At 40.8% G+C, this 27,397-nt stretch overlaps 1 protein-coding gene across 1 annotated transcript; it reads right to left on the bottom strand.

Moving 5' to 3' along the window:
- Positions 1-2: 2 nt before the first annotated feature.
- Positions 3-27,097, bottom strand: TERF2 (telomeric repeat binding factor 2). The gene is made up of 10 exons (XM_038538480.1): positions 26,667-27,097; positions 26,471-26,566; positions 25,697-25,827; positions 14,510-14,596; positions 13,329-13,475; positions 11,214-11,320; positions 8,696-9,088; positions 3,901-3,986; positions 1,656-1,699; positions 3-1,199 (listed from the first exon to the last, which is right to left on the bottom strand). Exons 1-10 carry the CDS (start codon positions 27,043-27,045, stop codon positions 1,041-1,043), a joined length of 1,629 nt encoding a protein of 542 aa, XP_038394408.1. The 5' UTR covers positions 27,046-27,097; the 3' UTR covers positions 3-1,040.
- Between the last annotated feature and the right edge of the window lie 300 nt (positions 27,098-27,397).

The raw sequence follows: 27,397 nt of genomic DNA, 5'->3' as shown, positions 1-27,397 counted from the left end.
CATTTGAGAGAAGCAAGACTTTAATGAAGAATGCTACAAGTTATGGACAATAATTAGTTCTCATATTTTAAAAAAAGATTACAGAAAACACCTTACTGAAATTTTTTGTTTTGTTTTGTGTATGTGTGTGTGTGTGTGTTTTGTGCCAAAAAGACAAGTCTTTAAGGATGTCTGAGAGAGACAGCAAGCACAACACAGTACAAAAGGAGAAGGGAATGTTGAGTTTTAGAGCAAGACACTAACATGGCACAATTAGGGAATCAGGCGGAAGCAACCCTTTCACAAAGAATGGAATTAAGCATTTATATTCAGTCAGGATTTTTTTAAGCTTTAAAAGTTCGGCATAAGGAAAGGAACTGGGCAGAGGAGGTAGGGGAAAGGGCTAAGCTTATCTACAATCACTGTTTTACAAAAAAACACACTGGTTCAACCACAGGAGAGGTGGAGGTTAAACCTGCCTACGTAGCCCAGCAAATATTAAGAGCAAATGCCAAGGCTGTCAGGTGTAGATATTGATGTTACAACTGGCTAAACAGTTTTTAAAAGAGACTCTGATTCCACCAGGACTGGTCTCTCATCAGCCTGGATTCATGACAGATGAAGTTCCTTTGCATTTGCATCAGAAGGCTGAAGCTTTATCTGGAACAAGTTCACTCCAAATAATGCTCATGTTGCTGGTTTTAATAGGTCAGAATTGTAAGTGGCTCCTAACAGACTCCACCATTTCCTAGGAGAAGGTTCTACTGATTACCAGGGATTTAAATTCAAGCAAACCACTAAAGAAGGGAAATACTAATGATATTCTGGCACTGTACAAGCTATGTGCCTGTCATCTCTGCCAAGGACATGGGGTGGACTTGGCTTTGTTTCTCAGCTCCATGATCTTCAACAGCGATGAAGTAGAACTGGGACCTCCCCCATGTTGGAGGAGGATGCCCAAAATTCTCAGCCCAGCCCAGCTTCTGAAAGAAACAACAGACTATCAAGGGCTATTATTAGGAACCATGCTCCTGTGAATTCTGTGGAAATGAAAGCCTGTTTCAGTTCATGCCGAGTTTTTTCATGGTCCGCCAGCGATCCTTAATCATCACAGCTGTTCGGTTAACAAATGGGTAATTTTTGGAAATGGCAGCCCAGTTTCCTTCCCCGTATTTCTGCACTCCAGCCTTGACCCACTCGCTTTCTTCTACAGTCCACTTCTGCAAAAGAAGACCAAAATATTCATCATAACCTGTCTCTCCAACTTATTCATATTTTCATACAGTGAAGAGGTAAGCTCAAGAATCCTAGGACAATTAATCTGAACCCAAAAGAAGGGTGTATATTTTTAAAACAAGACAGAGATAAGTTAACATTGTAGATTTAGACATTTAATAATTTTCAATGTCCTGCCTTTCATCCTCAACTAATAATCACTTCGCATTCAAAACTTCAAATGTATGCTGTTCACGGTCAGGAAAATGTTGTCAGATTTCTGTCCTAGAATTTTCTTCCAGAAAATAACTACTACTTTAACTTAGTTTGGATTATGTGAAAATTGCAAAAGACCTTTTTACAGGTGCATGGGTAACCTATGCTACGAGATGTGCATACTTATTTTATCTCTGTTCTACCCACATAACCAGAAAAGGTCAGAAAAAGTAATTTTAAATTACCTGCTTTTTTGTTATACTGGTTGTGCTCTCTTCATCTGGTGCTGCTGGAAAACATTAAAAGTAGACTCATTTCAGAGTTAACCTTTCTCTGCACAAATCACAAGAAAGAGACATCAAATGATCCTAAAGGGAAAACTTGACTGAAATTTCCAAACATTGAGAGAAGAAAAGATATCATTAAAGGGTAATTTGTTTTTGTCCTTGTTGGCAAGATATCAATCATTTCAGCTAATGACAATCTGAACCAAAGCAAATGTTTAATAAATAGACATTCAATAAATATTGGTTAGTGATGGATTTCAGGCTCTTTAATAAAACCTACATGATTTTCTAAAATTACTGAGGGACTGTGGCTTTTAAAACCCTACAAGTTTCTGGAACATTAATGTGATAGTAACATGCATCTATAATTCAGCTAGTGTCAAGGACCAAGGAGAATGTCCTAGCTTACCCCTGAACTTGAAACAGTTCATCCTCTTCCAACCATGTCATCTACAGGTGCTTCTTAAAGAATGCAGGGTTTAGGGGCACCAACCCCCACCGTGTAGTCAAAAATCCATGCTGAGTGCCCAAAAACTTAATAGCCTACTGTTCACCAGAAACACTACCAATAACATATAGTCAACACATATTTTGCATGTTAAATGTATTATATACTATATTATAATAAAGTGAGCTAGAGAAAAAGTTAAGAAAATCACAAAAAAGTAAATTCTAAGAATATATTTAGTATTTACCGTATTTATTTTTTAAAAACGCATGTAAATGGACCTGTGTAGTTCAAATCTGTATTGTTGAGGGTTAACTGTATTATATACTCCTATGTGCATAATTTTTTGCTTTATAATCCCTTGCTAACTACTGCTTTGAAATAATTGTACTGTTTTATACCAGAATTTTCAAATCTCTGACCATTTTATGTAAGTAAAATGTGGTTCAATTCCTTAAACAAAAGAAGAGGATAGTAATTGTTGCTCCCTCCTCAGAGACCATAGATCTGTTCAAGTTCCAACCTCTCACTATATGGTAAGACATGAGGCCTCAAAAAAATGCACCAACATTTTTTTAAGGGCCAGAGGAAGGTATACTAGTATAAAAGACATGCAACCGGAAGTCAACGAGAGCTGTTAAAAAGCTGCAAGAAAAGGCCAAGTTGCATAAACATAAAACTTGGTCGAGTGTCTGCTTCAGCAGATGCTACTGTCCTAGCAGTGCTTCCTAAACAATGAAGGTGGCTTAGGAAGAGGGACACTTACAGGAGATTACTCACTTTTAAATTATGAAGTATTTCATACGATAGTGGAAGCAGATTTTAAAGCTGACAAATTTGGACTGCACTGTATGTGGATGTTTTCTAGCACTTTTTTTATCCTATTGATTTTTTAAATAGTCTTTGCCATTTTATTGGTTTTTCTGTTACTTCCCCAATTTCCTGAGTGATCCTGATCTTGCCAACTACGTTTGTGCCAATGAAGGTACTTTTTATGGAAAACCCTTTCGGACTGGCAGAGGTTTAAAGTTGTTGCTGTGTCGGGCAGCCTGGGTGGCTCAGTGGTTTAGCGCCGCCTTCAGCCCAGGGCCTGATCCTGGGGACCCGGGATTGAGTCCTATGTTGGGCTCCCTGCATGGAGCCTGCTTCTCCCTCTGCCTGTCTCTGCCTCTCTCTCTCTCTCTAAGAATAAATAAATAAAATCTTAAAAAAAAAAAAAAGTTGTTGCTGTGTCACCAGAGTCTTCAGAATCTCCAAGATTATGTTTTAGCACTTAGATATTTCCATTAGAATGCAAAGTATGTGGTGGGAGAGATTCTACTGCAAATGCTATGAACTTTAGTATTAATTATGGAAAAAGTAAAGTTTCTTATTTTAGAAAAAATTATATATTGAAACTGGTAAGAGATTTTTTACTTAAACAAGAAGTGCAGGGAATGACCACATCTACCTTTTCTAACTAAAGACTTTAGGAAGAACATCAGTTACAATACAGGATTTATTAAAAAAAAACCATGGTTTTTCTTTCTTTTTTTTTTTTTTTTAGGAATTCTCTTTAAGTATAAAGTGCTGCTTTGACAGTCTCCATTGTTTAATAGGAAAGGGTGTAAAACTGAGTCCTCATGAATCACAATAAGGAACTTAGTGGACTTTTACTAGATCGGAGACAAGCAGTTTCTGGAACATTAATGTGATAATAACACACATCTGTTAATTCAGCTAGTGTCAAGGACCAAGGAGAATGTCTTAGCTTACCCCGAACTTGAAACAGTTCATCCTCTTCCACCCATGTCTCTTTTTCTTCAGCCCCATTAGAGCTGTTCCACTTGCCTTTGGGTACTCTGAGGGGAGATCAACAAGAGGACAAGATGTAAAACAAATTCATTGGGGTCATCCCATATTCTGTCCTTGGCTCTCTCACGGCCTGTACTCCTCCCTGTTCTGCTGTGACCACAGTTGAGATTCACTTACACACCACTCCCAAATCCTGACCTGGCCAGACATCTCCAGGTTATCGTCCTACAGGCTGCAGGCTCATCCCTCAAACTGAGCAGTGAATACATCACTATCCCCCTCAAAATCTGTTCATTTTCCTGTTTTTGTTTATTTGGTTTTGACTCTAATTTTGAAGGTCTCAGTATTCTTCTAACCTGGGATGAGAAAACTGCACCTAGCCCTTCAAAGACATGCCCAGTCCTATCTCTGGACTGCACTCTCATCCTTCGCCATTCCTCTTGTCCAAGCAGTACCTGGCACCAGTATTACACTAGTTTCTTGACTGGAGTCTCTGTCCCTAGCCACTTCCCAAACCACCTGAATATCAGTCTAAAATACCTCATCCCCTCTCTGTTCCATGATCACTTCTCACTGCCTCAACTGAAGCCTGTATGGGTCAATCAAGATTATCCAGTCTGGCTCCAGTCAGTTTCTTGCTACCAAAGCCTTCTCTGTCCAACTGTGCCCCAAAAACCACATTGGCACAAACAGCAGAGCCACGCCTTCTGTTCCTCTTTTCCTTCTGTAAGCTCTGTAGTTTCCTCACTACAGTTCCTTCTGCTTGGGATTCCCTTTCCTCTCAAGTAAAATTCTACCCATTTTTTTGAGGCCTAATTCTTAATGAAGCCTGCCCTAAGTCCTGGCCCCCAACACACACAAAAAGCCCCCACTCCTCTGCCTTTGTGGGCGTGCTTCCACTTTATTAAACAGCCATTTTATAACATACCCCCTAATCATAAGCACCTTGCAGGCAAGGGCTGTATCTTTATCTCTCTACCCCAAACAACTAGCACAGGAACACATATCCTAACAGGAGTTGGAGAAATATGTGCTAAAGTAAGAACAGGATTATCAAAAAAGCTGCAAATAAATTATATCATTGAAGATCAGAGTAGTAAGCAAGTAAGAATCCTTCCTGTGAACATGAAATGTTAAGCACTTCAGTGTGACCAAAAGAAGTCCCAAAACTAAAAAGGAAACCCAAACCTGAATTATTGAATAAATTAAAACTGCAGTCAGTCTTCTCTGATCACCTTTAACTGTGTCTGATTAATATTACAACTGCCCTGGGAACAGAACACCACACAGACCTCACCTCAGAACTGTAACATCTGTTACAAAACAACATGGAAAGTATCTGAATTAAATTTTAAAGAATTTGTATAGATCAAATGACCTGTGAAACTTAACTAAGAGTAGACAAACCTCAGTCTCCTTCCCCTACTATACACAGAAATTTATTTTTAAATTTCTGGCTGGCTAGGTGTTTTTCAAATGAGTAATGAAAGCTTACTTACAAAGTATAGACTTGAAAAAAATTCCTTGAGTTCCACGAGTTTTCTGTGAAATTACTTAACATGGCTGAGACACATGGCGAACCATCTAGTTTCCTTTATGTTTAAATTGGATCATATCCCCCAAAATGTTATTTCTGAGAACAATTTACTTGAGACAAGTGGAAACATTACATGAGGTTTTTCCTTTTCAGGATACTAACTAGTTATGTTAACTACTATTTATAAATTAGGATTATAGTTTAAGTTTTCTACCTGCTTATCCCCATGCTGGGTTAACACTGATTTTAACTCTGGGTCTGTCAGCATATCTGCTCATTCTTCCTGCAGACGATCTGCACGGATCACTCTGAAAACCTCCTGTTCCTCCTTTGAACTCAGCATTTATTTTGAGCAAATGTCTGATACGACCTAACTTCTGCTGTGGAAGAGACGGAGATCTGGGTCCTCATCTCACTGCTGGTTCTGCGGTCCTGGGGAAGTCAGGTCACTTCCTGGTCCTTACGGCCTTTTGGTAAAGTTAGAAACTGATGAGCAATGAATGGGCTAGAGGAGGGCTGTCTGGTCTCAGTGGGTCGGTAAGCTACAGCCTGTGGCTGCTGGTTTTTGTACAATCTTTGAACTAAGAATGGTTTTTACATTTTCAAAGGGTTTTAAAACACACACACACACACACACACACACACACACACACACACAAAATAAGCAACAGAGACACAAGTTGTCCAGAAAACCTAAAATGTTAACCCTTTGCTGGCCTTTTATAGATTGGATATGACCCTTTAAGTTGCAAGAGCCAAAGATTTATTTTGTTAGTAAATATCTAATAAGCACTTGTCCTGTGCCAAGTGCCACAGACATATACAAAAACTTAGCTGTTGTGACTCTGCCCTCCTAGTGATATACCCTAGTCCTGCTTTTGATTCCACCAGCCCAGCTTCCCCTAGGTCCTGACTACCTAACTGGTAGCAGTCTCCAGCCACTGCTCTTGTCTCCTTTGCCTCCGTGCTTTTTCAAAAGCCATCGATGGTAACTCATCAGGCCCTCAGATTAGCTGTATTAGAATTATTTTGGAGCACGGTTAGAAAAGCAGATTACAGACCCATCCCCTAGCCCTTCTAAATCAGTACTCAGGGACCTGGAATTATGTATTTTATTAAACATTCCACAGGTAACTGTGATACCAAGCCCAGCTTAAGAACCTCTGCCTGATATAGGAACTCAAGACCTGGCCCATCTACCCATCCAGACATTTCTCCCTCTTCATCCTCTCTGTGCATTACACTCTCCTGCCATACAGGGTACATGACATTTTCTGGAGCACACTAGGCTTTCCTATGACTTTATATAAGAGGTTCCTGTGGCCTAGGCCCCCGCCCCCCAATATGCTTGATGACCTCCTACTCATCCTTCAAGGTCAGCTCAACATTTGCTCCACTGGAAGACTTACTCCACCCACAACTTTGCTGAGCAGGCTCAATTCTTCTTCCCTGGAGCTCCCAGGGTAAATGCAATTCCTTTACAGCCAGGCTTTTCCTGTAAAGGGCCAGATAGTATCTTCAGATTTGCAGGCCTTACTGGCTATGTTCCAATTACTCAACTCAGTGTAGCATCAAAAGTAGCCACAGACAATACATACATGATGTTTGTGGCTGAGTTCCAATAAAACTTTATTTACAAAAACAGGTACCAGGTGGATTTGGCCCAGAGGCTGTGGTTTGCCAACCTCTGCTTTAGAGTACCCATCATACTTCATGCCCTTGACACACAAGAGAGGTGGATAGGTCTAAACCTTCATGAATCCCTCCATTTATAAAACCACCATAACCATGCACTCTCTCTAGTTTCCTCATCTGTTCGTGGGAATAATATCGGCACTTTATAGGACTGTTGCAAGGAATAAAGGAGATCGTCTATCAAATGAGCATAAAATGTGTTGAGCTCCATTTGCTTGCCCGGCCAATGACTCACTCACTTCAGATGCAGGTAGTGGTATAAACAGTGCAGATTTGTGCCTGAGCATTATTATCATTTAGATGTCACAGCTTCTCTGGGCACCTAGCACATGCATGTCAGAGCATAGGTCACCAAATAACTACAAAAGAGCAGTGGTAGAAATGGCAATGGCCTTGGGAGACCAATGAGGTGACCAGCAGGGTGACCACGGGAGATTCATGGAGGCAGAATTTTAAGAGGCACCTTGGTGTATGTGGTGTATAGGCTACGGACTTTTGAGTCAAGACCAAACAGGATTAAAAATCCCAAAGCCCGGTGGCTCAGTCGGTTGAGTGAGTCTCAGGATCTTGAATTCAGGCCCCACATTCAGGTTCCACCCAGTGTGGAGCCTACTTTAAAAAAAAAAAAAAAGTCCCAAAGCCCAACTTTGCCACTTTTAAGCTTTGTGACTTCAGGCAAGTCAATAACTTCTCTAAACCTTCCTCATCTATAAAAATGGGGTTAATATACCAGTCACAGAATGAGGATTCTAGTGATTCAGTAAAATAATATGTGAAAAGTGCTTGGCCCATAGAAAGTACTTAATCAATATCAGCATCTCTTCCCTTTGAAGGATGGATGGGATTCTCACAAGCAATGATGGAGGAATGATAGTCCAACTGTGGGGAATAAGAGGAAGCAAGAAGAGTACAGTAGTAGAAACAGAGTGGGTTCCAGAGAACAAGCAAACCAGTTTGCTTGGAGGAAGGATCCATAAGAGGGCACAAAGGGTAGCAAAGCTTGAAAGCCAGGTTAGGAGTCATGATGGGGAGCAAAATAAAAGCAGTTTAACTGCTGCCCCACAGAACCTAGCAGAATGTGAGAGATTAGTAGATATTTACTGAATTTGCCAAGTCTTAATTGCTCAAAGAAGGTGCAAAACTATAAATATTCATAAATCATTTTTAAGGATTAAAGTCTAAAGTGGCCCAATTCAAACAAATTGCTTTTAACAGAGAAGACTGATATTTAGTAGTCAGGGCACTCAGAAGTTTGCTAAAAATGAAAGCAGCGATGAGTAGGAGGCTCTGAAACCCTTCCATCCTCACTCACGCCTAGTGCAATGCCTGGAAGCCCACAGTTGGGGCTTCAGAATTGGCAGGAATGGCTATGTCGTCACTCCCCACTCCCAAGTCACATTCTAGAAGTCTAAGAAAGCCTTGGTGGTGAATAACTGAGCTGAAAGTTACTTCATTCACGGAAGCAATACCAAGCCCAACCAGGACCACCAACCAGCCCCAAAACTGCTACAAAGGTCTTCATACTTGGGATTCTTCTCCCCAGGGAGGGGTTGGTTGAGAACGGTGGGCTTGGATGGTGATGCTGGGACGACCTCCTGGGAGGAGTCAAGACTTGCACTTGGCTCAGTACTCTGGCTGTCCTCCTCCAAAACCAATCTGCTTATTGTCATGCGCTTGTTCTTGGGCTGCAGTTCAGAGCCACCCTCACCCTCAGCAGGGGCTGAACTTTCATTTTCATCTTTTCTTGGTCTCTTGTTTTTGAGGGCTGGTGATGGCATGGACACTTGATTAGGAAGTACCAGATCTTTCTGGTCCAGTTTTGAGAAGGCTGCCTCAGAATCTTGTGCACTGGACAGAGTCTTGAAAGCTGCTTTCAAGGTCATAATTCCAATGGTGGTTGGAGTACTCCGTAACTGCCTACACACAAAGCAAATATACAAAGATCAGTCTCACCATTATAGATGCTCATCCAAATACCACTTCTCCAAAGTGTAAAGCTTCAAAGGAGACAGAGGACTCTTCAAGTGGAGGACTCTTCATTTTAAAAAATAAAAGGGGGGGATCCCTGGGTGGCTCAGCGGTTTAGCGCCTGCCTTTGGCCCAGGGCGTGATCCTGGAGTCCCGGGATCGAGTCCCGCATTGGGCTCCTGGCATGGAGCCTGCTTCTCCCTCCTCCTGTGTCTCTGCCTCTCTCTCTCTCTCTCTCTCTCTCTCTCTCTACTTCTATCATAAATAAATAAATAAATCTTAAAAAATAAATAAATAAAAGAGGGACACCTGGGTGGCTCAGTCAGTGGAGCATCTGACTTTACCTTGGGTCACGATCTCAGGGTTCTGGGATCGAGCCCCACATCTGCCCCTCTCCCTGCTCATGCTCCCCTCTCTCTCAAATAAATATATAAGATCTTAAAAAGAAAAAAACTTTAAAAAAATTGCTCAGAACAACTTTATTTTTTTTTATTTATTTTTTTTTTTAAGATTTTTTTTTTTAAAGATTTTATTTATTCATGAGAGACACACGGAGAGAGGCAGAGGCAGAGACACAGGCAGAGGGAGAGGGAGAAGCAGGCTCCATGCAGGGAGCCCGATGTGGGACTCGATCCCGGGACTTCAGGATCACGCCCTGGGCCAAAGGTGGCGCCAAACCCCTGAGCCACCGGGGCTGCCCTCAGAACAACTTTATAAAGCTTCCCTTTATAAGCATAAATAGAGGCTTTAAAAATGATATATAAGTTGAACTCTGTGGAGTTTAAACTCCAAGTGAGAGAACCTTTTTTTTTTTTTTAATTTTTTTAAATTTTTATTTATTTATGATAGTTACAGAGAGAGAGAGAGAGGCAGTGACACAGGCAGAGGGAGAAGCAGGCTCCATGCACCAGGAGCCCGATGTGGGATTCGATCCCGGGTCTCCAGGATCGCGCCCTGGGCCAAAGGCAGGCGCCAAACCGCTGCGCCACCCAGGGATCCCCAAGTGAGAGAACCTTAAAGGACTCGGGGCCAATGACACTTTCCCTCCAAGAGACTTTGTTAGCGGGTGGGCTAAACTCCTTGTGTCCGCATGAACTAAAGCAATCTTTTCCACTAAGTAAGAACTCTGTGTAGTGCCTAATAGCTACGAGTCTGAGCAACTGACAATCCAGCAATCTCACCTTGCTGTCTAGTCCAACACTCATGTGAGAGAAGGAAAAGACTGGTTCCCATTCTGCTTCCTTTCTCCTATAATACACTTAGGAGACTTTTGAGAATTCTCCAAGTTAGAAGTGTGCCACACAGTCTTGAAACAGTGAGAAACTGCCTTTTCATAAAAAGTAAGTTAATCTATCATTTGGAATAATTAGTATAGTTTAAACAAAAACTATTAGGAGAGGGCAAACTGGCAGCCTACAAGCCAAACTCAGCTGGCAGAAAGGTCTTGTTGCCTAACCTATGTTTTGTTTTCAATTGGACTAATTGCCAACATTCAAAAACTGAGAAAGCTTAAAAAAAAAAAAAAAAACACAGATGTCTCACACAAAAGTTTGAACCAAAGTTTGGGCATCCTTGGACATTCCCACATAGCAATAATCACATGAGGCTGAAAAGCATGCCCTCTCTGGTTCACGTTCACATGCTCTGAATTGTATTATTCTATACTCATGCCTGTACATTTCCTACTGGGCCCCCAATGGCATCTAAACTTGTGATCCCTGCTTTAACAACTTGTCTTGGGAGTTTGATTCACAAGTCTAAACACTGCATTAAGAGATCACGTATACCCACAAAGAAGTACTGCACAGATATGGGCAAGACAAGGATAGGAGAACAGAGAAGCAAAGAACCTTTGAGGAATAGACAGTCAGGAACTTCTATCAGGGATATGACATCCTGTCATCAAGATTCTCATTTTCCTGGGGCATGCTCTGTAACTCCCAAAGTACCTGGACAAGTAACCCAGTAACATTTCAGTACCAGGAGGAACCAACAGATTCTGCTCTAAGGAGACCGCTTCCAACAGAGCTACCCTTGTGTTTCACCAAAGATCGCAAAAGGGCACCCCTCTCACCTTACAGGTTCTTTGAGTGGCTTTTGCACAGGCTCTGGTGCTGGCTGTTTATCTTCCTTCACTGTACTTGAGGCAGCAGTCTCGGATTTCAAAGCCTTTCTGGCCATCTGGGAAAAGAAGGATGTCATCAGGAAGAGGAAGCCACAGAATTTCATTCTCTTCTTTCACCAAGAACATACATACTCAACATGCAAACATGTTCACTTACAAATCCAATCTAGGCATGAAGTAGAGGAGGACAGAGAAAGGAAGAGAACTCACAAGAATGATCTCAAATGTCTTGCTTTTTCTCTCCTCAAAACATGGCTCAGTTTTTTATACTAAAGGAGAATTCAAGCAGTGCTAACCATCTTGACACTGCAAGAATTCTTTAATCTTTTGACAACAAATAAGTACATGATTGTACTTTGTACTTCCTTTTCTATTCTTCCGATCACATTCCTAATCTAGTTTCTGAATGCCAAATATACCTCTGCGGTCATGAGTAAAGTCAGACTTTTTTTTCAAACTGAGGATAACAAATGTTTCTATTATGTCTCAGTTTGTGTCTGAAATTTTTTGTAACTGTATTTCCATAACCACCTTTTGCCTATTAACTCTGAAAATCCTTACTAATACCACATAAAGCTCTGAGTGGGCCAATCTTGCTTTAACTCCAACTGCTCATCTGTCTCCCTCTGACTGAAATGTTATACATCTCTAATCAGTCCAGTATCATTCTGTTTCAGGTATGTGTATCTGGGGATGCCTGGATGGCTTAGAGGTTGGGCGTCTGCCTTTGGCTCAGGTCCTGATCCCGGAATCCGGGATCAAGTTCCACATCAGGCTCCTTGCATGGAGCCTGCTTCTCCCTCTGCCTATGTCTCTGCCTCTGTCTCTGTGTCTCTCATGAATAAATAAATAAAATATTAAAAAAAAAAGATATGTGTATCTGTAACAAGTGATGTCTTTAGAACTGAGAATTCTCTCCCCCCACAGAAAGAGTAGCAGGTTATTTTCCACTTATCTGAAATACAAAAGAAAGGATGGGGGCAGCCCCGGTGGCGCAGCGGTTTAGCGCCACCTGCAGCCCAGGGTGTGATCCTGGAGACCCTGGATCGAGTCCCACGTCAGGCTCTCTGCACGGAGCCTGCTTCTCCCTCTGCCTGTGTCTCTGCCTCTCTCTCTCTCTCTTTGTGTCTCTATGAATAAATAAATAAAATCTTAAAAAAAAGAAAAGAAAAGAAAAGAAAAGAAAGGATGGTAGGCCAGGCTCAAGTATCCTGATACTTGCTCCATCCTGATATTTGCTTCCTGAATATCCCAAACTATCTGCTTTGCAGATAATTTGACATCTGACAAATGACTGCTAAGGTCATTGACACTATCCTAATCTGGGCCTGGCAGATCTGCTGTTATGAGCGAAGATATTTTTTTCTTTTTTTTTTTTAGGATTTTATTTTTAAGTCATCTCTACACCTAATGTGGAGCTCGAACTCCCAACCCCAAGATCAAGAGTTGCATGCTCCACCGACTGAGCCAGTCAGCCATTCTCTAAATGTTGATGAATAAAAATAAAAACACAAACAACAAACCTCATTCAATTTTCCAATACCACAGCCCAACCTCTAGAAGACCAGGTTCTAATTCTTCCATATGCTGTCCTGAGCCTCAGTACTGCCATTCTTTGTTTATCACTTTGATCCAATTAAAGAATATCTTCATTTGGCTTCTTGTGCCTTATTATACTTCTAGTCACATTTTTTTCCTCCAGTTATTCCTTTTTCCTGTTAACAACCCCATCATACCCTGTCTGCCAAACTATTCTTCCTCCCAAACTGACCTCAAATTTCAGCTCCTTTGGGAATCACCATTAATTGTAAGTGTTCCCTTATTTTAGCCATACAGATTAAGCACATGTAGGAGGTATAAATGGGAAGGGGAACCAGGTATGTTCCATTTGCCTCTGTCAGGATCTCTGCTTCCGTATATTTAAGGCATTTAATTAAGAAACATAGTACATATAATTCAAAGTCTTTTAGCTCTTTCCACTTCTAAAATGAGCTGTCCTCTTCTAATTGCCTGCACATCCTCAAGGCCACATCATGGTTATGGGAAGAGAAGGCCAAGGCCCACCGTGAGGAGGTAGGGCTCTGCATCATCCAGGTGACTCTCCAGGAAACGCAGCATCTTCTGTTGGAAGGTCTCGTAGGAAAAGTTCTGGATAACAGGGTGGGCCAAGTTCTTCTCACGGATAATGTTCAGGAGATCATTTCTCAGCTTCTATACAATGGACCGATATTTGCAACATAAGAAAGGAGAACTCCAGTAAAAATTCAATGATGGGGAGTTGAGACACTATCAGAACTTTCATAATCTATTAAAGGCAATCACTGGTACATATATAGGAAGGGGAGCCTAACAAAGAACAGGTCAATAATTATGGATTAGCTGCAGTGGGTACTACATAGCTGTTAAAAAAAGATGAGAACTTAGGATCTAAAGTACCCTTCGACGTTTACATAAAAATGTTTAAACTTAAGAAAAAAAGGATGAAGAATCTCCTTATGTGGTAATATAGAAAAATCTTTAAGATATGTTAAGAAAGCAATTTAAGAAATGTTCAAATTACTGTGTAGAATATGCTCACATGTGCATATGGAAGAGCTGGAAGAATGGATATACGTGTGTCTCTATACACACACACACACACACATACACACACACATTTGTTTGCTTGCATATGCACAGAGCATCTCTAAAGGATAAAAGAAAAAAAACACTGGTCGTCTATGAAGAGAGGAATGAGGGCTGAGTTTAGAGATGAGCTAAGCTCTTTTGTTGTACCTTCTGAATTTTATTTCATACATATTATTACCTTTTCAAAAAACTAAAATTTACATTTATAAAGGAAAAAAAAAAAGAGCAGGGCACTAACAGAGCTTTTGACACCAGAAAATAGAGGAATTAAGCCCTCACCAAGGCATATTCTCAAGTCTGCAGGATCAGCATTTACATAAATACGGTTAGAAGTGTTCCAGAACTTGATAGTTTAATACTTGGTGCTGATCACTTAAATAATGTTCTGTCACAAACCTGACAGAAATGGGCAAGAAAATAATTTACACCAATTTATATAATGAAAAACAAATTTTGGAAAGCCAATCTCACAGTAAGCAATCCCAGATATAAAAGACAACATGCTAAAGGTGCCGATTATTTAGATAACATTCCTGACAAAGAACCATTTCCCTGTCCCCCCACAACAAACAATGAGATGGATTTATATCATGGGAGTAAAAATGCATCAAATTTACCTGAGTTGTGGGGTCCTTGGACATATGTTTTTTCAAAATTTTTGAAGCCTTTTCAAATTCTTTGTTTTTGATACAAATAATGACAGCCTACAAAAGGGGGGAAAAAAAACTTTTTTTTTTTAAAACTGTTGTAATAATGACAGGTATAATCAGAGTATCAGATACTAAAATAAACTACTAAAAAGTAAAAGTGAGTCTTATATACCCAAGAACTTTTTCACATTCTGTCAAATTCCTGTACTTAAAAACTAACAATCACTGCTCAGGCATCATGAACAACAGTAAGCACTCTTCTTTCATTGAGTAGAGTAGTAGATTTTCAACATTACGCTGGATTTTTTAAAAAATAGCTGATCAAACAAAATCTGATCCTCCGGATTAGAGACCATTTACCCAATTTGAATAGGGCCTCCTAAGGAAAGGCAAAATGGACAGGAGTCATCCCAGGTCCTCAGAACAACTGAATCTGTTCTTTTTGGATGCAAAAGCTTTGATATAATGGTGGGACAGAGCGGGGAGGATACACTGGGGGAGGGGGAGAAGCCATCTGCTGACCACTGAGTTCTGTGAGTTCCATTCAGGAAAGGCCTGAGGCCATTTCTGTAGGACAACCAACACAGTCTCTCACTATCCTAAACCCCAGCTGGCAACTCCAATTCAAGTGTGCAGAGAATTACTGAGGTAAACAAATACAGGGCATCCATAGGTAGCACACCAGGGCAAAATTCCAGTTAGGATGAATAAGTCTTCCTAAGCCACAGAGAAAAAGAGTCCTTTAGTAAAGAAACACTTCAAGAAAAAAAAATAGAGAGACAAAATAACAGGGATCAATAATTTTAAGGGATATTTTAAAAATATAGTTGTCATTTTTTAAAAAATTAGAAAAGCCAGGGAAAACTTTGGAGCACTTGGAGTTATCTAACAGGATAAAATGGCTACCCTAAATCCCATCTCAAAGAGAGGTAAAAGAAACATCATACACATAAAAGGGAAGGAAAACTGGTCTATAGCTATTTTCAGTCTTCATTTGAGGGAAGAACTGAAGAAATAGAGACCAAGAGAAGGAGGATAGCAAAGGGATTCAGTATTAATCTCTGGTGACTTTGTCTTCAACATGCAAAAGAAACTGGTGTCAAATGCTCTTCAATAGCAGGCACAACCGTAAATTCTTGCTGCCCAGGGAAGGTACAAAATAGGTCTTTTCATTTTAGTCAGACGACCACGTTCACTTTTACATCATTTTCAGCAGAATAACTGTACAGACTATACTTACTTTCTTGAAGAATTCAAAGGTTTTACTTTGTATAAAATCATTTAGGTCCTATTATGTTTTTAAATTTTATTAAACATGTATAGAGTAAAATGGGCTTTTTGGGGGAGGTGTAGTGTTAATACATGTACTGACTCCAGCACATGTAACCAGCACAATGAGGACACAAACACCATAGATCCAAAAACCTCCCTTGTGTTACCCTTCTGTAGTCACCTCTCCCCCATCCCCAACCCTTGGCAACCAATGATCTTTGCACTGTGCCATCTCTTCAACAATGTCATATAAATGGAATCCTACAGCATGCGGCACTTATTTTTTAGAGGATGTAACCCTGAGATGCTTCTTTCCCTCTGTATAAATGCCTTTGAGATCCATCTATGTTGTTGCCTTATCTGCAGTTCTTTCTTATGGCTGAGCAGTATGCCATTATATGAACGTATAGTAGTCCTCCCCCCTTTCCTATACATACCCACCTATGATAAAGTTTAATTTATAAATTAGGCACAGTAGATTAACAACAAACTAGAACTAATGTTAACATACTGTAATAAAAGTTATATGAATGTATTTAACTGTTCTGTATTCACTCACTCTTCTTGTGATGTGAGATGGTAAGATGTCTGTGATGAGGTGAAGTGAGGCGAACAGCATAGTAGGCTCTACTGACCTACTAGTAGTAGGTCTAGTACTAGCCTAGTAGCCCTAGGCTACTACTGACCTGTCTACTGACAGTATGCCAGGAGGATCATCTGCTTCCCGACCACAGTTGACTGTGGGTAACTGAAACCAGAGTAAAACTATGGGTGGGTGGGGTGCTACTGTACTACTTTTACCCATTCACCTGCTGAAGGACATTTGGGCTGTCTGCAATTTTTGATTAGGAAGAGATGTTTAATTGTTCACGTACAGGTTTGGGGGTAAACAGAATATTTCTCTAAGGTAAAGACCCACAAGTGGGATTGCTGGGTCATATGGAAAATGTCTATTTAACTTTATATAGGAAATGGCTAAACTGTTTTCCTGAGTGGCTATACCATTTTGCACTCCCACTGGCAATGTATGAGTTCCAGTTGCTCCACATCATTAGCACTCATTAGTGTATTTTTAAAAGTTTAGCCACTCTAATAGTAGGTCCTAGTATTCATTGTGATTTTATTTTTTTATTTTTTAAAAAATTTTATTTATTGATTTTTTTAAAAGATTTTATTTATTCATGAGAGAGAGAGAGAGAGAGAGAGAGAGAGAGGCAGAGACACAGGCAGAGGGGGAAGCAGGCTCCATGCAGGGAGCCCGATACGGGACTCGATCCCGGGACTCCAGGATCACGCCCTGGGCCAAAGGCAGGCGCTGAACCGCTGAGCCACCCAGGGATCCCCTCATTGTGATCTTATTTATTTATTTATTTATTTATTTATTTATTTTTTTTTATTTATGATAGTCACAGAGAGAAAGAGAGAGGGAGAGACATAGGCAGAGGGAGAAGCAGGCTCTATGCACCGAGAGCCCGATGTGGGATTCGATCCTGGGTCTCCAGGATCGCGCCCCGGGCCAAAGGCAGGCGCTTAACCGCTGCGCCACCCAGGGATCCCTCATTGTGATTTTTTTTTTTTTTTTTTTTTTTTATTTATGACAGATACAGAGAGAGAGAGAGGCAGAGACACAGGCAGAGGGAGAAGCAGGCTCCATGCACCGGGAGCCCGACGTGGGATTCGATCCCGGGTCTCCAGGATCACGCCCTGGGCCAAAGGCAGGCGCCAAACCGCTGCGCCACCCAGGGATCCCCCTCATTGTGATTTTAATAGGTATTTCTTAATAGACTAAATTATGTTGAACATCTTGTCATGTGTTTATGTGCCATTTGTATATTCTCATTGGTGGGGCTTTTGCCCATTTTTAAAATAGCACTGTTTTTGTTTTTTTTTTTTTTGAGTTCTTTATGTATTTTGGACACAAGTCCTTTGTCAGATATGTGCAAATATTTCCTCCTAGTCTATACCTTGTCTTTATTCTCTTAACAGTGTCTTTCTGAACAAAAGTTTTAAATTTTGAGTAAGTCCAATTTACCCATATTTCCATGTAACAAAATTTCCTCTTATGGATGTTTTTAGTGTCATAACTAAGAACTTTTTGCCTAAGTCCAGGACATAAAGTTTTTCTTTCACCTTCTTCTCTAAGTTTTACAGCTTTACATTTCATATTTAGATTAATAATCCACTTTAAGTTTTGTGAGTTTTTGTGAGGTCAAGGTTCATTTTTTGTGTATGGACATCCAATTGTTTCCATACCATTTATTGAAGACTATTCTTTTTCTATTGAATACCTTTTCCATTGCATTGCATTCACATTTTTGTCAAAAATTAATGTCCAAATTTGTGTAGGCCTATTTCTATACTCTTGTCTTCTGTTTCATTAATCTTTTTTTTTTTTTAATTTTTATTTATTTATGATAGTCACACACACATAGAGAGAGAGAGAGAGAGGCAGAGACACAGGCAGAGGGAGAAGCAGGCCCCATGCACCGGGAGCCCGACGTGGGACTCAATCCCAGGTCTCCAGGATCGCGCCCTGGGCCAAAGGCAGGCGCCAAACCACTGCGCCACCCAGGGATCCCATGTTTCATTAATCTTTATATATGGTCATGAGTATCTTTTTTTTTTTATAAAGATTTATTTATTTATTTATGATAGACATAGAGAGAGGCAGGCAGAGACACAGGAGGAGGGAGAAGCAGGCTCCATACTGGGAGCGTGATGTGGGACTCGATCCTGGGACTCCAGAATCGCGCCCTGGGCCAAAGGCAGGCGCTAAACCGCTGAGCCACCCAGGGATCCCCTGGTCATGAGTATCTTTAGAGTAATTCTTAAAATTGGGTAGGGAGCCCTTCAACTTTGTTCTTGTTTTACAAAATTGTTTGGGTTATTTTTATTCCTTTGTTTCACCATTTGTATTTTATTTTATTTATTTAAAAAGATTTTATTTATTCATGACAGACACACAGAGAGGCAGAGGCACAGGCAGAGGGAGAAGCAGGCTCCATGCAGGGAGCCTGACGTGGGACTCAATGCCGGGTCCCCAGGATCACGCCCTGGGCTGAAGGTGGTGCTAAACTGCTGAGCCACCCAGGCTGCCCAACCATATGTATTTTAGAATCAGTCTATGTCTTCAGAAAAATCCTGTTGATTGGAGAAGGAAAATCATTATATGGTTTCACTCATACGGGGAATGTAAGAAATAGTGAAAGGGATTATAGGGGAAAGGAGGGAAAATGAGTGGGAAAAATTAGGGTGACAAAACACGAGAGACTCCTAACTCTGGGAAACGAACAAGGGGTAGTGGAAGGGGAGGCAGGTGGGGGTATGGGGTACCTGGGTGACAGGCACTGAGGAGGGTACTTGATGGGATGAGCACTGGGTGTCATACTATATGCTGGCAAAACTTCAATAAAAAATTTTTTTGAAAAGAAAAGAAATCCTGTTGAGATTGTGATTGGAATTATATTAAATCTACAGATCAGAAGGAGAGAACTGACCTTTTAACTATATTGTCTTCTAGTCCACAAACATGGTGCGCCTTTCCTTTTATTAGGTCTTACTTTCTTTCATCAGCATTTTGTTTTTCCACATACAGACACTGCACATGTTTTGCTAAACTTATACTTAAGTATTTTTTTCTTCTTTTTTGAAGCTATTGTAAGTGGCACTATTTTGGTAATTTCATTTCAAGTCATTCACTGCTACTATATATTGGAAATATCAATAACTTTGTGTGTTGACTTTGTATTCTCCAATCTTACTAAAATTACTTATAGATTTTTTAGTACACTGTATGGGATTTTCCATATAGACAGTCATATCATCTACAAATAGGGACATTTTTTTCCCCTTCCTTTCTAGCCTCTTGCCTTTTCTTCTTCTTGATTTCCTATACTGGCCAAGTCTTCTAGTATGACATGGAATGGAAGTGGTGAGAATGGACCTCCTTGCCTTGTTTTGGATCTTCAGTACAAAACATTCTATCCTCCACTATCAAGTATGTTAGCTGTAGGTTTTCTGTAGATGTCTTTTATCAGATTGAGAAAGTTCTATTCATAATTTGCTGAGTGTTTATCATGAACTAATGTAGAATTCTGTTAAATGCCTTTCCCGCATTAATTGATGGATAATACGTTTTATTCTTCTTTAAACTAATAGAGGGAAGGATTCTTTTTCAAATTTCAAACCAGCCTTGCATTCCTGGGGTTTAGTTTCCCCACTGTGCCTCATACTGCATATGCATCCAGGACTAAGTGGCACGATTTACAGTAAAAACAAAAATAAAACTTTTGCTCTAAGTTCTGGGAGGGTCACAGCTCCATTGCTAAAGAGAATGGGTTCTCTTTTTTTTTTTTTTTTTTTTTTTAGATTTTATTTATTTATTTGACAGAGAGAGAGAGAGAGAGAATACTAGCAGGGGGATCAGTAGAGGGAAATGGAGAAACAGGCTTCTAGCTGAGCAGGGAGCCTGATGGAGGGCTCAATCCCAGGACCCTGGGATCATGACTTAAGCTGAAGGCAGACACTTAGCTGAATGAGCCCCCCAGGCCCCCTGGATTCTCTTTAGTTCTAGTGCCATTGGGCCATTGTTGCTACAACTGGAGTATTGCCTGGTGCCAGGAGAGGAAAGAAGGAAGGAAAGAAATCCTGGGATTTCTCCCACCTCCCTCTTAGATCCCTTTCTTGCTCCTCAGGCCAGAGAAAGCCTTTCTTGGAGTTCTTTCTGTTCCCACCTGGAGTGCATTTCTAGGTTTCGGAGGAACCTTCAAGTCCAGGCTGGATGACACCAAAGAAGAAAAAAATGGTATATTAATCATCACCAGTTTGGTGGATCTTCAAATTCTGGTCTTCTTCCCCATCTGCTTACTACCATTTACATTTATGAATCCTCACACAGCTGCTCCACACGTTCTGTCTAGGATTTATATTTGATTAAGAAGGACAGAAGAGAGTATGTTCACTCTGTCTTTTCCAGAATTAGAACCAGGTCCTACTATATTTCATTTGTGAAATAAGGAAATGTGAATGCTTTCAAATTCTAAATTAAAAGTCTGCCTCCAACATTTGTGCTGAGCTTATCTTTTAAAACTATTTTTAATTTCCTGGAAAGCTTTTTTTTTTTTCCCCAAGAGATGAACTATTGCTTTTTTTTTTTTTCTTTTTTTCTTTTTTTTTTTTTCTTTATTTATGATAGTCACACAGAGAGAGAGAGAGGCAGAGACATAGGCAGAGGGAAAAGCAGGCTCCATGCACAGGGAGCCCGACATGGGATTCAATCCCGGGTCTCCAGGATCGTGCCCTGGGCCAAAGGCAGGCACTAAACCGGTGCGCCACCCAGAAATCCCTTTTTTTTTTTTCATTTGAGAGTTTTAAGAAAGAAGTATAATTTCTTCTCTTATACATCTGTTAAGATTCTTAAGGTGTAAGCAATAGCAGTGGTCTCTGGCTAAATTAAACAAAAAGGAAATTCCAAGCATTGATTTTCAATAGAGGTGAAATAGGTCTGTTGGGGGGGGGGGGAACAGCAGAAAGCACATAGAAAACCAAAACTCACAGAAGGAAAGGCTAAAGAAGCAAACTCAGAAAGACATCAGGCTGTTATGGGAAGCAGAAATGCTAAAAAAAACTCTGACAAAGCTTTTTATTTTAAGAATTAAGGTACTTAGAGACTGTTTTATGTACCCAGGCCCCCTAAATAGGATAAAGTCCCAAAAGAAAAGAGGTGCTGTTACCAAGGGTGCAGGAGAGAATGATGAACAGCAATAAGTAACAAATAAATGCCTTTCTGATAATATGCCACACATGTTACTGTTCTCTAAGGAACCTGAGGAATTTTTCAGTTATAAAGAGAAAACCAATTTAGCCTCAATATCATCAACAGCTTACAGAGTAAGTTCTCAAAAGTTTTTAGTCTCAGGATTCCTTCATACTTCTAAATGTTAATGAGGACCCCAAATAACTTTTGTTTATGTGCATTATATCACCATATTAGAAATTTAAAACTGAGGGTAGCCCAAGCGGCTCAGCGGTTTAGCACCGCCTTCAGCCCAGGGTGTGATCCTGGAGACCTGGGATTGAGTCCCCCGCAGGGAGCCTGCTTCTCCCTCTGCTTATGTCTCTGCCTCTCTCTCTTTGTCTCTCATGAATAAATAAAATCTTAAAAAAAAAAATTAAAACAGAAAACTTTAAAATATTTATTAATTCATTAAAAAATAACAAACTCATTGGAGGTTAATGTAAAAAACATTTTTATGAAAAATTACTATATTTTCTAAGACAAAAGTTTAATGAGAAGGCTGGTCTTATTTTACGTTTTTGCAAATCTCCTTAATATTTGGCCTAATAGAACAAAGTTGGATTCTCATATCTGCTTCCCCATTCATATTGATGTGATGTGTTGTTATGGTTAAAGTATATTAAAAAATCCAGCCTCACACAGATATGAAGTTGGAAAAAGGAAGAGTATTTTGATAAACCTTTCAGAAAATTGTGGATGTTCCTTTGACTCTACACCGAACTTGGGCAAGGAAACTTTCCATCATCAGTTACATTAAAATCTTTTAGTCTAGGGATGCCTGGGTGGCTCAGGGGTTAAGCATCTGCCTTTGGCTCAGGGTGTGATCCTGGAGTCCTGGGATCAAGTCCCACATCAGGCTCCCTGAATGGAGCCTGCTTCTCTCTCTGCCTGTGTCTCTGCCTGTGTCTCTTGAGTCTCTCATGAATAAATAAATAAAATCTTAAAAAAAAAAAAAACTTGCATTGTAAACGGATCTTTTACCCATGAATGATTTTGTAATATAGTGCATTGGCCATTTAGAAAATATTTATTTACTGAGTTACGTAGATCTTCCAAATATTGGCACATTCATTAAAAAATATTTTTTAAATCACAATTGTTAATAACCACCATCAATCTTATCAAAAAATTCTAAGTATTGGGAAGCTGTCAAGCACAATTCAAGTTTGCCAGAATTTGAATTTTCACTTGAAAGCTTGAGTTTTATCATTGGCAACAAATACTACCAATTGTTTTATTTGAAGTGACAAGTTCCCATTGCTCTTCTGCAAGAAAATGACTGCCAAATGCCCATGCCTAAATAACAAGATTTGTCAGTTCAAGTAAAAAAAAGGTGTTCCATTAAAAAAGCAACTAGGAAAAAAAAAAAAAAAAAAAAGCAACTAGATCAGCATGCAACTCAAACCATCAAACAAGTGACTTCCTGAAGACAACCATCATGTTTGTTATGTGGCAGAAATGCTTCAGGCAAACCTCCTACTTTCTCTCACAATACTGAAAAGATGTTTGCTCAAAGGTCTAGATTTAATAAAATTAATTTTACTGCTTTATCAAAGACATTCTTAATTGAAACTGGCTTTTATTAATTTTTTAACTGCAAGTCTGTGGCAATGAAGACTACAATGACTAGCAAGAACACGTTTCCACTTCCTTGGTCATGTTAAGGCACCAACAATTCTACCCATCGTTACTTTTGCACCATTAGTTCCAAGTCAATGCACTGAAAATCAACTAATGTTTTGGCACTGTTATGAAAATAGTTTTGATTCCTGAAGGAGTCCCAAAGACTTGCAGAAATCCCTACACCATAAGATCAAAAGTTCTAACTTAACAACTTACTTGATAAACTTTAACAAAAGCTTAACAGACTTTTAAATGAACTGTTGTAACACACTGTACAAAGCTTAAAATATCTCATGGTATTTTCCCAGAGATGACCATTAACAGTTTCTATGACTCTAAATGAAAAAAAAAAAAAAAAATTGGAAGAAACAAGTAATACAGTATCATTTAATAACTAAGAGTTTAAGGTAATTGTAGCCAGCCTCTAGATGGTCCCCAAAGATCCCCACCCCACTACATAGTCACATTCCATGCACTAATCCATAGTTGGTCTGGTCTGTGTGACCAACAGCATGTGGCAGGAGTAATGACACTTCTGAAATTAGGTTATAAAAGACTGGAGCTTCTGTCTTGGGCTTTTGGTCTTCTGGATCATTTACTCTAGGGGAAGCAAGCTATCATGTTGTAAGCACCTCTGTGGAGAGGCAAGGAGCTGAAGACTCCAACCAACAGCCTGCAAGGAAGTATGTCCTGCTAACAACTACATGAGTGAGCATGGGAACAGATCCTTCAGCCCTAGTTGAGTCTTGAGATGATTGCAACCCTAGCAGACAACTTGACTACATTCTCATGAGAGACCTCCAGCCAGAATCATCAGCTGAAACACTATCAGATTCCTGACAAATAAGAGATGGTATATACTGGTTTAAGCCGCTAGATTTGGGGGTACTTTGGTACCCAGCAGTAACAGTAATAGAGTAAGTATATAACAAGAAATCTGGTACGTGTTGTAAAATGGAAAAGCAGAAGGGGGTCAACATAAGAGAACAGTTGACGATTTTAAGAGAATTTAGAGAATTCAGACTTTGCTAACAAATTTTTCATAAGGAAAGGACCCCAAATGAGATCTATAAACTTAATAATAAAATAACAAATATACAGATGAAATCCCACAAAGACTCTTCCAGAAAAGGGGACAGAGACAAATCTATTGCTCTTGTGTTCTGAAGGAGTTGCACTTCTGAATCAGCTACCTACTTAACAGGAATTACATGAATTACTTTGAAATGGTACCACTTCTTCCCTGCCCAATTTTTTTCAAGATTTTATTTTTATGTAATCTCTAAACCCAACGAGGGGCTCAAACTCACAACACAGAGATCAAGACTCACATGCTCTACCAACTGAGCCAGCCAAGCGCCCCATGATACCATTTCTCCCCACTCAAAAGATCCTTAGCTATTCTGAAAGTAGGTACAGATTTCTCCTCCTTTGCTAGTATGTCTTTCCTGGCATTTTCCCTCCAACACAAACCTGACCTACCTATACTAAAAATCTATTCTTGGAATTATTCCTCTTTGGAATTTGGATTATCTGAGCATTCTTTCCAAGACCAAAAGTAGTTCCTGCCCAAGGTCCTTAACTGAATTAATATCTGCACCTCACACATACTGGCTGTTTTTCTTCTAACAGGGTACCCAAGTACCCAGCACATAGCTAAGGGAAAAAAAAGTCTTCCTTGCTAAGCAAAGTTTCATCTTCCCAACACCACGTCAGATCCCATCTTTTTAGGAGGTGCTCTTTTCTTACCAGTTTCCTTACTTTCCACCACCAAGGCAAGGCTGAGCTGCTCATCTTCAGTCCCCAACTCTACATCTGCTTCCACACCCTTGGTTATTGAAGAAGAAAAAGCTTTTTCTGACTGGTTCCCACTGCCAGTCATGTTTTAAATAAAAATAAGTGCTTCTATGTGAAGCTACGTGAGCTACACACAGTCCAAATTCCTAGACGCTCCAGTAGCTTTTTCCTTGTCAAGAACACTGGCTGTTCCAGCCTTCTACCATTACTGTCTTTCTAACTGGCTGATTATTCAAAGGGAATGTTCCTCCTCGAAGTCTACCCCACATTTCCCAAGACCCCAAGCATCCTCTTTGGCTTACTATAAACAAGGATGACCAAAACCTAGGCCACTTGCTTCTAGCCCTTTAACAATGCCCTTGAATAGTGTAATAACCTCCAAAATATCAGTCTTCAGTGCCAACCCATTTCCTGTGTATTGTGGCCTCTCTTGCCAAGGCCACAAGGAAGACAACCAAAATCACAAAAGCAGGGTACCTGCCATTAACACTTTCCAAGCCTGGCCTGGGAAGGGGTCAGTTGAAGAGATTTAACATCTGTGTGTGTGTCTATGTTTGAGTGTGCTCACTTGCTCTTGCCATCCCCACACAGAAAAGATAAGTACCGTATCCTCAAAGACATCTGATTTTTGTCAAAAGAAAAAAGAAGTAAAAATAGAGCCTTACAGCCTCCTTGACCAGTTTTCTACTGGATTCGACCACTGCCTCTGTCAGTGTAAATTCCGTTTTAATCATCTCCAGCACATTGATAGCTGATTCCAGCGGTGTGAGCTCAGCCTCCATATCAAAAGAACAGTCTAGGACAAAGAGCACAGTTTTCACTGTAAGCTATTTTATAAGGAGCAGAAACGTCATGTCCAAAAATACGTGTTTATCCGAAAAGACACCTGTAAATATAGTAAGATTTGCATTTAATTTGCTAACATGCTGGCTACAAACTTATAAAGACGTTAAGAGTTCAAATTCAAACTAATGAATTTGCAGTGACTATTGTTTAGTAATTTCCAAAACAGGTAAAAAAAAAAAATTTTTTTTTTTTTACACATGCATTTGCATCTCAAATTTCAGGATACGCACATCCTTCTCAGATACAAACGATCAGAAACTGGAGACCATTTTTGCTAAACAGGTTTTAAGTTCAATTTAAAAACAAAACAAAACCAAAAAAACAACTTCTACTGTGGGGGAAAATTTGGCCTTAACATAACTCACTAGATCGCAGCAAAGTTGGGGCAAGCAAGAAACAGGTGGGAGGAAATAAAACATAGAAAAGCAGCTACGAGAACCTTAACTGGAGAAAACTAGACTGAGAAAAAGACCACTGTGATGGGAACATAACTAGTGCACCGTAACCCCGCATCCGTCAGTTCTGGCCGTAAGTTGGAAAACAACAATGTAACCCTAAAAAAAGCCAGAGAAGAACAGAAAAAATCGCCGTACCTAAATTCTCTCCTTCTTCGATGCGCGACAGACACTGCATAACCCGCAGCAGCCGGGACACGGTGTGCTCCTTCCCCAAGGGCCTGACGAGCAAAGCTGGGGAGAAGACAGCGTTGGCTCGGCGACCCCAGCGCCGACCCCGAGCCCCACAGCGCCCCTTCCCCGGCCAGCCTCCGTCCCCAGGTCCGGCCCTCACCCTGCATGATGTCCCGGATCTGCCTGAAGTCCCCGTACCGGCTACCCCGAAAGGCCCGCAGCGCCTCGTGGAAGTAGAACTTGAGCACCCAGCGGTTGACCGCCTCCTCCAGCCGCGCCTCCCCCGCGCCCCGCTCCGTGGCGCCCCCCAGCCCCGGCTCCTGGCGCCCCCGCCGAGCCCGCCCGCCGCTGCGGGACGCCCGCCGGCCTGCCGCCCGCCCGCTGCCGTCGCTGCTCCCGCCTCCTCCCGCCATCGCGTCCGATCGCCGCGCGCCCTCCCCGCCTTCCCGGCCGGGCCGCTTCTTCGACTGTGACGCCTCCGGGTCACGTACGACGCCCGGGCCGGAAACGGGGCTTGCCGTCCCGGTTCCCGCGGCCATTACACGGACGGTGCTCCTCGCCGCCCGCGGGCTTCTGGGAGGGAAAAGACCGTGCGTCCCTCACACCGTCTCGGACCCCGTAGTTCCCAGGGTGCAGGCCGCAATGCTTGCTGGGGCTTGAAGTCCAAGCCGTCCAGGCGGGTGCAGCCGCCGGGTTGGCGGCCGCGTGTCACCCTGGCTCCGAAATTACGGGACAGCTGTGAGCTATTGGGACTACGTGCAAGATAATTGACTACGTGCAATTAAAACGTGCAGCTTGTTAAATACAAAATCGTGAACTATAACACACATTTTATAGAAGAAAGGTTATGAAGCATTTACATTTTTAAACAATATTTTATTTATTTTATTA

This window comes from Canis lupus, chromosome 5, assembly GCF_011100685.1.
Source record: "Canis lupus familiaris isolate Mischka breed German Shepherd chromosome 5, alternate assembly UU_Cfam_GSD_1.0, whole genome shotgun sequence".
Taxonomy (NCBI): domain Eukaryota; kingdom Metazoa; phylum Chordata; class Mammalia; order Carnivora; family Canidae; genus Canis; species Canis lupus.
The sequence above is the reverse complement of the archived record's forward strand: the minus strand, read 5'-3'. Positions and strand labels throughout refer to the sequence as shown.

Coding starts and splice junctions, on each gene's coding strand:
- TERF2 (XM_038538480.1), bottom strand. CDS start 27,045: ATGGCCGCGGGAACCGGGACGGCAAGCCCCGTTTCCGGCCCGGGCGTC. Junction 14,597..25,696: donor GAAAACTGGTCAAGGAGGCT/GTAAGGCTCTAT, acceptor CCCCTTTTGTAG/GCTGTCATTATTTGTATCAA. Junction 9,089..11,213: donor CCACTCAAAGAACCTGTAAG/GTGAGAGGGGTG, acceptor CTTTGTGTGTAG/GCAGTTACGGAGTACTCCAA.